The sequence below is a fragment of the Microtus ochrogaster genome, chromosome 2, assembly GCF_000317375.1.
Source record: "Microtus ochrogaster isolate Prairie Vole_2 chromosome 2, MicOch1.0, whole genome shotgun sequence".
Taxonomy (NCBI): domain Eukaryota; kingdom Metazoa; phylum Chordata; class Mammalia; order Rodentia; family Cricetidae; genus Microtus; species Microtus ochrogaster.
Window position 1 is genome coordinate 67,469,139 of NC_022010.1, and position 12,835 is coordinate 67,481,973.

Below are 12,835 nucleotides of genomic sequence, written 5' to 3' on the forward strand. Positions count from 1 at the left end.
TGTTAAGCCAGCTTGTGGGCTACACAGATTAATAGAAATGGGTTAGATCAATATGTAAGAGCTAGCCAATAAGAGGCTGAAACTAATGGGTCAGGCAGTGTTTAAAAGAATACAGTTTCTGTGTAATTATTTCGGGTATAAAGCTAGCCATGCGGGCGGCAGGGTGCCGGGGATGCAGCCCCGCTGCTCATATTTCAACAGTTAGGTCACCTCAAATATAATTGGTTAAGCAGGCTGTAGCTCCATTAGTACATTTTTAATTGGCTGTGGTTATAGTTTTACCATTTTAGATCATACTTGGGCAAGGCAGGGTATGTTTTAGGGAGATTACAGGAACAGTCCTTTTTGGTCACTACCTTGAAGTATTATAGGAGCTGCCTCAGGCCCGGTATGTGCTGTCTCCCTCATTGTCCTTTTAGGAAACTGAAACTCAGGCCCAGCTGTAAAATGGGAACACTTCAGACCTTTCTCTAGCAGCTTCCTGGTTTTGTAGTAAGAACATTCTAGGCTGAGTGAAGCACATGCACAGGCCTCACAGGAACTGAAGCTCAATGAGGCAAGAGGAGGGGGGAGGCAGTGAGCAAGGGAGAGAGCTAAGGATGGGAAAGGGAACTGTGAGACAGGGTGTAGGATTTTAACTCCAGTGAGTGTCGGAGTCCACTCCAACAGGAATCAGCAAGGGGTACTTGGATGGAGTGTGAGGTTATAACACAGAAATGGCAGATTACGAGAAGTGAAGACAGAAACAGGATGGACCAGGAGGACTGAAGGCAAATACCAAACAGCCCCAAGTTTATTGCTCAGCCAGCATTTATGCTAAAAACAGTCAGAAGGCAGAACAAAGGGCAGTCCAGTCAGCTAGCCACCTCCCTGCACTGTCCTGGGAGGAATCTAAATCCAGTTCCTTATCTCAGTCAGCTGGGCGGCTTCTGGACGCCTAATGAGGAGGGCCTCCCACTGGGACACTCCATCCCAGATCTTAATAGATAATGTGTCCTTTCTCTTGGGCAAAAATGCTCTTTCCCACGGGCTTAATCAGAACTTTCTTACTGGAAAAAGCAGATCAGGCAAGCAAGCTTGAACTCAAATGACTTCTTTAAGTCAGAAATGACTCCAGATGGAAACTGAGTCACACGTGGGCTCCCACCAGTGGGGATCTTCACCAGATCTTTTTGAGCCTGATGATGACGGATCTGGATTGTACTTTAAAAAAAAAAAAGATTTATTTATCTTAGCTATATGAGTACTCTATGCGCATGTCAGAAAGCTATATGAGTACTCTTACGTCAGAAAGGAGCATGAGATCCCATGACAGACGGCTGTGGTAAATGAACTCAGGACCTCTGGAAGAGCAGCCGGTGCTCTTAACCCCTGAGTCCTTCTCCAGTCCCTGGATGGTACTGGTAAAGGGTGACTCTGGCTGCTGGGTTGAGCACAGGTGTAGGAAGGAGCCAGGAAGGTGACAACAATGACAGATTCCCGACGGTCCTGACAGAGGACTGACAAACAGGCTGAAATCTGGAAACATCCTTAAGCTGTTATCTAGAGAAAGAAGGTTCCAGGTGGATTAAAGATCATCTGCAAGGGGCTGGAGAGATGGCTCAAGTTAAGAGTACTGACTGCTCTTCCAGAGGTTCTGAGTTCAGTTCCTGGTAAACCACATGGTGGTTGAAAACCATCTATAATGAGATTTTGTGCCCTCTTCTGGCATGCAGGCAGAACACTGTATACATAATAAATACATCTTAAAAACAAAAAGGAATAGCAACAACAAAAAAGATCATCTTCAAAAACCTTTAGTGGAAATAAATCATTAGATATATTTATATTTTTTTGGCTTTCTTTTTTCTTTCGAGACAGGGTTTCTCTGTGGCTTTGGAGCCTGTCCTGGAACTAGCTCTGTAGACCAGGCTGGTCTCGAACTCACAGAGATCCACCTGCCTCTGCCTCCCAAGTGCTGGGATTAAAGGCCTGCGCCACCACCTCCCAGCATCATTAGATATTTTTGTTTACATTACACTCAATTTGCTTTTCTCCCTATCTAATCTGGACTTTTTTTTTTTCCGCATCACTGCACTTCTTAAAACAAAGGTGTAAAAGGACTTAGTAACTTTGCATGAGGTAAGTAAGTGTTTCAGTTTTCATGTTTTCTTAAAGTAAGAGTTAAGGATAGTAACAAAAAGTGTATTGACATGGGGGCTAGAATCCTTCTTGGATTTAGAGCTACCTCTGAAGCTCACAAACTTTTCCTTGAGGACCACAGCAACTTCACAGAGGGTAGCGTTGCCTTCTCGGCACGCTCAGTCCTCAGGTCAAGCAGATAATGTTGTCTTTAGATACAGATCTATTAGAAAATGTTGGCATGCAGCTTGCAAACCAGTTAGTTATGTGGACCTCTGGAATGAGATCTGGCCTTGACTTTCTTTGTTTAATTCATCTTTGAACTCCCCCTAGGTGAGTCTAATGTTCAAATGGGCCTGATAAGCCTGACTTGCAGCAGAATGCTCCTCTCAGAAGATTTAAAGGAGTCAACCCCTGCTTTAAAAAAAAGACAAGAAAAAAAGATCGTGGTCTTTTGTGTATTCCTGGGTATTCTCCTGAAGGGGGTCATATCTGAGAGAGCTAATTTGTACCTGTGCCTTTTGAACTTTCAGGTCTTTCTTGCTGTGACCGCTGAGCTGAACTGTGAGCTGCTCTCCAAAGAGCAGAGGGCACACATAGCTTCTGTCTGCCCTGGCATCAGAAGCGTGGAGGGTGAGGATGGAATTGCAAAGGTGTGTGGCAGCTTCAAAGATATTGAGAAGATACATCACTTCCTGAGTATGCAGCTTTTGGAAAGTGAGGAAAAACAGAAGTGCCCAACGCACAAATACCCCCCTTCTGATGTGGAGAGAGAGCCACCCAGCCAGCAAGACTCGGGCATGGCCTTTTCCTCTTCAGAACCCAAAACTGGGTTAGATGTTTCTGAGCGCTGTTTTGAAGTTCCTGTGTTTGCCCTTGAATATTTCAGACATGCCTATCCTGCTAGAATAGAGTCCATAGAGAATAAATTTGGTGTAAGCATTGAAGTCCGAGACAGTGCTCGCAATATGGCCTCTGTACACTTCACCACCAGCCAACCAGGCAACTTAGAAGCAGCCTGTGAGTCTTTCATCAGAGACTTTCAGAGATACACCCAAGCTCTGAAGCAAGACTGTGTCTCTTTAGAGGACCCTCAGAGAGCAGTGGAGCTCAGACAGGAGTTGAATCGCTGCTTCCCACAGCTCCTGATAAAGGAACAGGGAAGAAAGCTAACTCTCCTCGGGTCTCAAGCTGACATCTCAGCCGCCACAGAAAAAGTCTCCCAGACTTCCTTCAAGATTCCTGTGGAAGTAATGTCCTCTGGTTACATGACAGGGATTGAGGTTGATTCAACTCACTTCAACCTTCTAAAACCAGCATTGCTCCAGGAAATCTCAGAGATAGAGCAGAAGTATAACACTCGGGTACAATTCCGGGAGAAAACCCAGAAAACCTGCATTCTATTTGATCCCAGGGATAAGGAGGTTGACCTGTCCGTGCACTCTTATGCCAGTTTCACTGATGCATTCCAACATGCCATGTGTCAGCTAACGACAGAAATTCTGCCGCTGAAATATTTGGGCAAGGGGAAAGCTCACTTATACAAGACCAAGTTTGTCGATGACTTAAAGAAAAAGCACCCAAATGTACACTTCGTGGTATCTAAAGAGTCAGTGACTTTGATGGGTTTGCCGAATCAGCTTGCACAGGCAAAGCAGTATATGTTCAAAAGAATGGGACTGTCCCTACCGTCTGGAGAGAGCTTAAATGTGGATCACGAGACACCCATGGATATCGACAGGAATGACGCAAATGCAGCTTCACCTCCTCTCAGAGGCTCTGCTGACAGCTCTGGGGCCTTGAAGGTGAATGATAATGAAGATTTCTGTGCCATCTGCATGGATACCATTAGCAACAAGCATGTGCTCCCTAAGTGCAAGCATGAATTCTGCTCCTCTTGTATCACCAAGGCCTTGTCAATCAAGCCTGTCTGTCCTCTGTGCCAGACATCCTACGGTATCCAGAAAGGGAACCAGCCAAAAGGAACCATGACTTTCTCCACTTCAAGACGGTCACTTCCGGGTTATGCAGACTGTGGCACAATTGTGATTCAATACATTATAGAAAGTGGCATCCAAACAGTAAGTGTTCCAGGGAACGTGAGTTTCTTTTGGCTCTGCTAGAATTACCAGCACCCAAGGGGTCGTCCTGTAGCCTCTTAGATGCTAATTTTCCTGGGAACTCATCAGTGATTATGGTAGGGATATAATAGCTAGAGGCCATACTGTTTGCTTAGAACTTGGATGTCTTTTCAGCTATTTCAACAGTGTTGGGTTGGGCATGCCAAGCAAGCACTGCCAAGCTGTGCATCTAGACTTTGATGTCTTTTTGAAGGTAGAGAACATATGTCAGGATGGGAGGAGATGGGTGGGTACGACTGTAATCTGAAGAGGAGAACTATGAATTATTCAGAATATGAGCAAAACAGCATTTTCTTTTTGGTTTTCAGTAGACCACACCTATAATGCACACACCTTTAGTATAGTAAATTTCAGAGGCATGCCATTTTTTATCTAACATTTTCCTTTCCTCATACAGGATGAGCACCCAAACCCAGGAAAGCCCTATTTTGGAACACAACGAACTGCATACTTGCCTGATAATCAGGAGGGAAGAAAGGTCTTGGATCTGCTCCAGAAAGCCTTTAAGAACAAGCTGATTTTCACAGTAGGGGACTCTCGAGTATCAGGAATGTCTGATGTTGTTACATGGAATGACATCCATCACAAAACATCCACATTTGGAGGACCAGGAAAGTAAGAGCCCTTTGAAATGTAATGGTTGCTGGACAAAGTATAGGGGGTGTTAAGTGCTGCAGTTTGAGGCTGTGGTATGAAATGGCATTCTAGCAGTAGATGTTAGGCCAGTGTCTTAGCGAGGGTTTCTGTTGCTGTGATAACCAAATCACCTACGGAAGAAAGGGTGTATTCTGCTTACATCTCCTGAGTCACTGAGGGAAGAGGAGGCAGGAACTCAAACTAGGCAGGAAACTGGAGGAGCTGATGCAGAGGCTATGGAGGGATGCTGCTTACTGGCTTGTTCCCCATGGCTTGTTCAGCCTGCTTTCTTATAGCCACCCAGGACCACCAGCCCAGGGCGGCACAACTGACAGTGGACTGGACATCAATCACTAATTAAGAAAATGTGCCAGGCGGTGGTGGTGTGTGCCATTAATGCCAGCACTTGGGAGGCAGAGGCCAGTAGGTTCTCTGTGAGCTCTGGTTTACAGAGTGAGTTCCAGGACAGGTTCTAAAACTAAAAAGAGAAACCCTGTCTCAAAAAACCAAAAATAAAAATAAAAAATCGTATCAGGCGGTGATGGCAGATGACTCTGTCTCCTAGCACTTGGGAGACAGAGTCAAGTGGATGGATCTCTTTTAGTTTGAAGCCAGCCTAGTCTATAGAGTGAGTTCCAGGTCAGGCTCCATAGCTACTAGGAAACCCTGTCTCAAAAAAAAAAAAAAAAAAAAAGAAAAGAAAAGAAAAGAAAAAGAAAATAAAAAGGGAAATTCCCTACAGGCTTTCCTAGAGCCGGATCTTATGGAGGCAATTTCTCTTTATAACCCTGGCTGTCCTGGAACTCACTCTGTAGACCAGGCCAGACTCCCTGTCTGCTAAGACTAAGGTTGTGTGACACCACTGCACAACAAAGCAGTTCCTCAGCTGAGGTTCCCTCCTCTCTGATGACTCCAATCGTGTCTTAAAACAAGACAACACACACAGCAAAATACTAATCCATAATGATAGCTTAATGAAAAATGTATTGGTCCCAGGCAGTGGTGCCACATACTTTTAATCCCAGAATTTGTAAGGAAGAGACAGGTGGAACTCTGAGTTTGAGACCAGCCTGGTCTACAGAGAGAGTTCCAGGACAGCCAGGGCTATGTTGAGAAACACTGTCTTGAAGAAAAAAATTGGTCTCTCCAACTTTCTACTTGCCATTTATCATGTATGATTTGGTTATTATATTTTGTATCAAAGATGGGCAGGATAGGGGCACAACTTTAAGTATTCAACTCAAAGTACTCAGGAGACAGAGGCAGGTGGATCTCTGAGCTCAAGGCCAGCCTGGTCTACAGAGAGAGTTCAGGGACAGCTAGGTCTACACAGAGAAAACTTGTTTCTACAACCCCTCCTACCAAATGCATCAGAAGAAAGGGATTTTAGAACCCAAGATGAATGGTGCCCAAGTCTATTTTAGGGTTTCATGTCAATTTGAAAGGTAGAACCTAGGAATGTTATTTGCTTTGATTTTTGGTTTCTTTTAGATTTATTTATTTATTTACTTTTATGTACATTAGTGTTTTTCCTGCTTTTATGTCTGTGTGAGACTGTCAGATCACCTGAAGTTATAGACAGGTGTGAGCTACCATGTGGGTGTTGGGAATTGAACCTGGGTCTTCTGGAAGCACAGTCAGTGCTCTTAACCTCTGAGCCATGTCTCCAGCCCTGTTTTGGTTTCTTTTAAGGTCATCTTACTCTCCGTCACCCCTGTCTTTCCATAAGTCCACAAAGGTGCTGAACTCACATGGATGAAACACGGTAGAAAAAAAGTCTTCATTATAAAGAGTCCCAAGATGGTGGGAGATGTAATTTGAAATCTGATTGTATTTTATAAAACTCAGAATTTCTCTACTTGTGGCTTCCCAAAGATAACTATCCTGAGATCTTGTCAACTTTCCCAATTTGAAAATCCTACTATCGTATGATTTCAACTCTGTAGAATTTGAAAATCCTACTATCGTATGATTTCAACTCTGTAGAATTTGAAAGTCCTACTATCGTATGATTTCAACTCTGTAGAATTTGAAAGTCCTACTATCGTATGATTTCCTTCTCTGTAGAATTTGAAAGTCCTACTATCGTATGATTTCCTTCTCTGTAGAATTTGAAAGTCCTACTATTGTATGATTACCTTCTCTGTACAATTTGGCTTTTATAACATTATGTGCATCAGTACTTGGAATGAGCTAACGTGTTAAGCAATCTGTCTGGAAAACAGATGCTGGTCAGTCAGCTAGACACTTCAGTGACTAGATACCAGCCACTGTCTGATTGCCTGAGGATGCTAGATCCCAGAATACTAGATGCTCAAATGTAAATTGTACAGATTTTGTTGTTGTTTAGAGGCAGGGTCTCACTGTGTGGCCCAGGCTGGCTTCAGACTCACAGAGATCTGACTGCTGTCACCATCCCAGTGCTGGGATTAAAGGCCTGTGCCACCATACCCAGCTATTGTACAGATTCTTGAGAATTATTTGGGAGGAAGCTAACGGGATTCCTTTTTCTTCATGCAGTTTTGGCTACCCTGATCCTCATTACCTGACACGTGTGAAGGAGGAGCTGAAAGCAAAAGGAATTGAGTAAGGAAAGCGCTGGGAAGACGTTTGTGCACTTTCGAAAGAAGTGTGTTAGGAGTCTAATCTCCTTTGTTTAGTTTTATTCCTGATCATTGTCCATAACAACTTGTAACCAACACTCTAAATGAAGACAAATATCCATAATTCATTTTTTGGGGGGAGGGAATGTGGGTATAGTTTTCAGGCTACTTCCTGCTGATTGAGGTTGATTTTAAGATTGGTAATCTTATGGGGACCTAAAGAAAATTTAGGGTTATGGTCAAGTCCTAACTGAATATTATTATGTGAGACTGGATAATTTCAGTCAGCAGTCTTGAGGCGGTCCTGGATATAGAACTTAGAGGAAACTGCATCAGAGGTCCTCTGAAATTTTGGATCATCTGGGTCATCTGTTCCCATTGGAGATTTTTCAGGGGATCTTTCTTGTTCAAACCTTATTTTTCTTAACCAGAATGAATCCACAGCCTCACATTTTCTCTGCAAATGGGATCATGCTCTTGTAGCCTGTAAAGATTTGTCACTTGTATTGGTTTAATAAAATGCTGATTGACCAGTAGCCAGACAGGAAGTATAGGCAGGGCAACCAGACTAGGAGAATTCTGGGAAAGAAAACACTCAGTCTGTGGTCACAAGCCAGACACGAAAAAGCAAAATGAAAATGCTGCACTGGGAAAAGGTGCCAAACCACGTAACTAACCATAGATAAGAATTATGGGTTGATTTAAGATGTAAGAGCTAGCTAGAAATATGCCTGAGCCATTGGCCAAACAGTGTTGTAATTAATATGGTTTCTGTGTGATTATTTGACTCAAGGTGGCTGGGAAATGTATGCACAGTCTCGAGCTACAAAGGTAAATGAAATCATCTTAGCTATCATCCTCATATCAATAAAGGAAGTAGAGGCTCCAAAAAAAAAAAAAAAAAAAAAAAGAAGTGTGTTAGGAGGCCGCAGTAGGACAGGCCTCAATCATTTTGTAGAAAAAACTTATAGCACTTTTCATGTTAAGTAGATGTAGTTTCTATAAAAGCAGAAGTCTGCTTGCCGGTCATTTCTAGAGTGTTTCTCTTTCTTGGAAGGCAAAATATGAAGGGCATTGTGCTGGGGAGATCATAACGTGAGAACACATGAGCTCAGACCTGCAGCATCATTGTAAGAGTTGGTGTGATGGCACACACTTGTAAGATTAGCCCTGCGGAGTGGAGACGGAAGGATTCCTGGAGCTCACTGGCTAGTTAGTCTAGCCCAAACCCAAACCATGGGCTCCAGGTTCACTGAGAGACCTTGTCTCAAGAAATCAGGTGCATTTGGGCATGGTGGCGCATGACTTTAATGCCAGGAATTGGGAAGCAGTAGCAGGCCATCCCAGGCCAGCCTCGTCTACATAGCCCAAGTTCCAGGACAGCCAGGGCTACATAGCGAGACTGTGGCCAAAAACAAACAAAACAAATATGAGGTAGACAGAAATAAAGACATCTAACATCACCCTCTGACCTCTAAATGCACCTGTATATACATTCATACGTGCACACACACACAGAGACAGAAAAGTTTTAGGGCAGAAAAACATAAAGGATTTCAAATTTTTGCTGAGGAAGTCTGATCTCATTCTTGTGTTCTATCAAGGGTGCTGCCCAGTATGAAGTCACCTTCTGTATCTTTCATTGAACCACTGGCAACTAGTAGAACCTCTCCTGCTCCTTGTTTTGCTTGATACATGATCTCTCTCTGCAGCTCTTGAACTCTCTTTGTGGACCAGATTGGTCTTGAATTTCGATCTGCCTGCATCAGCCTTCTGAGAGCTGGGGTTAAAGACATGTGCTACATGCCTGATTGTATTTGTTTGTTTGGGGTTTTTGTTGTTGCCTCTTTTGGTTGGTTTGGTTGGTTTGATTTTGGTGTTGGGACTTAAACCCAAGAAGAGTAAGTTCTATCCCAATACCTTTGATCATTTTCCATGGCCATCTCTCTTGTGGTATGTTAGTTGTTTGTTTTTTTTTTTTTTTTTTTTTTTTTTTTTTTTATCTCTGCCTGGAAAAGTAAAACCCTTGTGTAAATAGGAAAGTGAAACCATTGTGTAAATGGGAAGTTTAAAAACAGGATTGACTGGAAGAGATCCCCACTTCCCTCCCTACAGTGAGAAACATGCCCAGGAGGTCAGGCAACCTTTGATAATAAGTAGAACAAGAAGAGTCTTAATTTTTAGGCTACAGAACCTAGTAGACAGTTGGTGCTTAGAGTGTGTTTGTTGCCTGACTCAGCTCAGCAGAGGGATGAGCATATAAAAAGATGAGCTCCTCAAATATTTGGGATTTTTTGTTTTGTTTTGTTTTGTTTTTCGAGACAGGGTTTCTCTGTGGCTTTGGAGCCTGTCCTGGGACTAGCTCTGTAGACCAGGCTGGTCTCGAACTCACAGAGATCCAACTGCCTCTGCCTCCCGAGTGCTGGGATTAATAGTTGTGGGTTTTGTTTTTTGTTTTTTTCTTATTTTTTGGTTTTTCTTAACCCTTTGACTCAATCCTACCCATCTATGTTGTCTCTCTTATAGTCTTTCTAATCCTTTCCCTGGACGTGAGTAATGAAGAGCTAAACCTCCTGCAGAGTCTGTCTGGCATGTCACAGTTCTCTGTAAGCAGTTTCCCTGTCAGAAGGAAACCCTAGTAGAGAGTGTTCTGGTGATCTGAGGTCCACCCACTCTCCAAAATGGCAGATGAATGTCTTGAGGTTTCCCTGAAGACACACATACACACATAAAAACATTTAGCCAGAAATAGTATGATAGTAGCAAGCATTTATTGAGTAGTTACTCTGTGTGTGCCTTATGATAATGTGATCAATACAATTAGTAACTCTAGTCTTTCCACACAAAACTGGTGTGCAGAGACTATTAGGTAGTCACCAAGGTTACATAATTAATAAGTGGAAGTACTTGCTTTTACTTCAGTCCTGGTTTTGTGTTTTTGAGACAGAGTCTCATGTAGGCCAAATTGGTCTTGAAATGTAGCCAAGGGTTTTCTTCAACTCTGACCCTCCTGCCTACTATCCAAGTTTTTGCATATATCCTAGGCTGATCTTGTTGTTGTTAATTCCTCTTTTACTCTTTGGGGTGGGGGGTATCACACAGCTCCAAAATAATCACACAGAGACCTATTCTTACTTATAAATGGCTGGCCTTAGCTTGGCTTCTTTCTAGTCTGCTTTTCTTAAGTTATCTTGTCTACCTTTAGCCTCTGGGCTTCTACTGTTCACTATTGCTGTATATCTCTGCTTTCCTTCTTATTCCATGTCTGGCGGTGTGGCTGGGTGCCTGGCATACTCTGACCCTTCTTTTCTTGTTCCCTGATCTCTGTTTTCAGATTTCTCCTTCTCTTTATTCTCTCTGCCTGCCAGCCCTGTCTATCCTTTCTCCTGCCTCGCTATTAGCCATTTGGATCTTTATTAGACCAATTAGGTGTTTTAGGTAGGCAAAGTAACACAGCTTCATAGAGTTAAACAAATGCAACCTAAAAGAACGCAACACCTCTTTGTTTCATTAAACAAACATTCTACAGCATAAACAAATGTAACACATCTGCAACTAATATTCCACAAGCCATCTCTCAGAATCTGCCTTCCTATCTCCCAAGTGCACGGATACATTGTTATGCCTCACTTCTACATCCAGCTTAAACCTTTTACTGTTGATGATTTACCAAGTTTTTATCATTAAGACTAATGATCAGTTTCTGTCATCTAATCTAGCAGTTTACTCCAAAGAAGCAAAAAAAAAAAAATGGTTTCTGTTAACTTCTGGATCTTGTATTTCATAACATATGCATATGCAAATTCAATATGGTGTGAATGCTTAATGGCATTTGGATTTCTGCTTTTGCAGGTGTTATTATCTGGCTTAAATAAATTTAGGTTCTTATTTACAACAGATTTTGTGGTTTCCCTTATTTCTCATTGTTTTTTCCTTAGGTTGGAATTCTGAGTGTTTCCTATGACACATATGGTATACAGTGGTGTATGGCTTCACGTTTGATTATAAAAAATATCATATTTGTCAGTATTTTTCCCTTCTAGAGAATATAGGTTGCTATAGAAACAAAAATAGACCACAGGGACAGTGATATAGATCAGAGGGTAAAGGTTCTTGCTGCTGATGTGGGATGTCCTTCTGTATATGTGTTGCTTTTATTGGTTAATAAAGAAGGTGCTTAGGCCCCGTTTGTCAAAGGACAAATTGGTACTGGCCCTGGGTTGGGCCTACCTAGAGAGTGTCTAGTGATGTGGAGGGTCCAGACCTGGGTACTTTTTGCGTTTTTTTTTTTTCTTTTTAAAACATTTTTGAGACAATGTTTCAATGTAGTATAGAGTGGTTTCGAACTCCTACCCTCCTGTCCCAACTTCCGACATGCTGGGATTACAAGAAATAGCCACTACACAAGACTCAAGCCTGGTTTTGTGACTTACTCTCTTCAAAAGTCCCTTTCTGGTTTCCTTTTATTCCAGAAGAAAAAAAATTTACTTGTCAACATACATTTACTTGAGTCTGGTCTTAAGTCTTGAGGCTGCAGGGCCTGGCGATTCTGATGCTTTCAGAGGGGCACTGGGTAGAAAGACCATTTCTGGCTGTCAGGTCACCTATTCATTTTTCTTTTCGAATCAGAGTCTTTGAGAGCCCAGGCTAGCCTCGACCCATGATCCCACTCTCAACCTTGCTATTGCTGGTATTAAAGGGGTATACCACTGTACCTGCTTCCGTGTGGTGATTCCGAGGGCATCTGACAGTCAACATAATTGGTCAGAAGTAGGGAAACAGTGACATCAAAACAGGCATAGAACTGCCACCTTGGGGTAACAGTTCACAGAGAGAAGTGATTTTAATGCAGACTGGTCAGTTCTTTCAACTTTGGGTGCCTGGTTTTCTAGTGGAGGGAGCTCAGATCTATTTCCCAGGAAAACAAGAGTCACTGAAATACACGCTTATTTAGTGTAGTCCTGGTGCCGGGTTGGCTCCTCTCTCCCCTGCACCCTCCTGCCCACTACTACTGGTCCCACCTCTTCTTAGAGTTCAAGTTTCACTGTTTCTTGCCTCCATGTCGTTCTCTCACCAGGAGACTGTCTCCTTCTTCCCATGTCACTACCACTACCCCCCCTTTAAAGCACGTATTATTTGCACAATAACACTAGGTTTCCACAGATGTTGTATGCGGTACACTTGTATCATCTTTACCACCACCTTTGGTGCTCTCTGGTCCTCATGTCACCTCCTGACATGCCGTATTTGTCTTTCTAAGTTCAACTTACTCTGATGTACATGTGATCACCAGGTCCCTGTACACCCACATCCATCGCATCACAGGTCACCAAA

At 42.9% G+C, this 12,835-nt stretch overlaps 1 protein-coding gene across 1 annotated transcript in view; it reads left to right on the top strand.

Annotated features, from left to right (window-relative positions):
- Positions 1-7,629, top strand: part of Dtx3l (deltex E3 ubiquitin ligase 3L) — an 11,737-nt gene extending 4,108 nt beyond the window's left edge. The window contains exons 3-5 of the mRNA XM_005345094.3: positions 2,655-4,202; positions 4,660-4,877; positions 7,419-7,629. Of these exons, the coding sequence (XP_005345151.1) occupies positions 2,655-4,202; positions 4,660-4,877; positions 7,419-7,488 (1,836 nt within the window). The 3' untranslated portion in view covers positions 7,489-7,629. The remainder of the gene's footprint in view (positions 1-2,654; positions 4,203-4,659; positions 4,878-7,418) is intronic.
- The last annotated feature ends 5,206 nt before the right edge of the window (positions 7,630-12,835 follow it).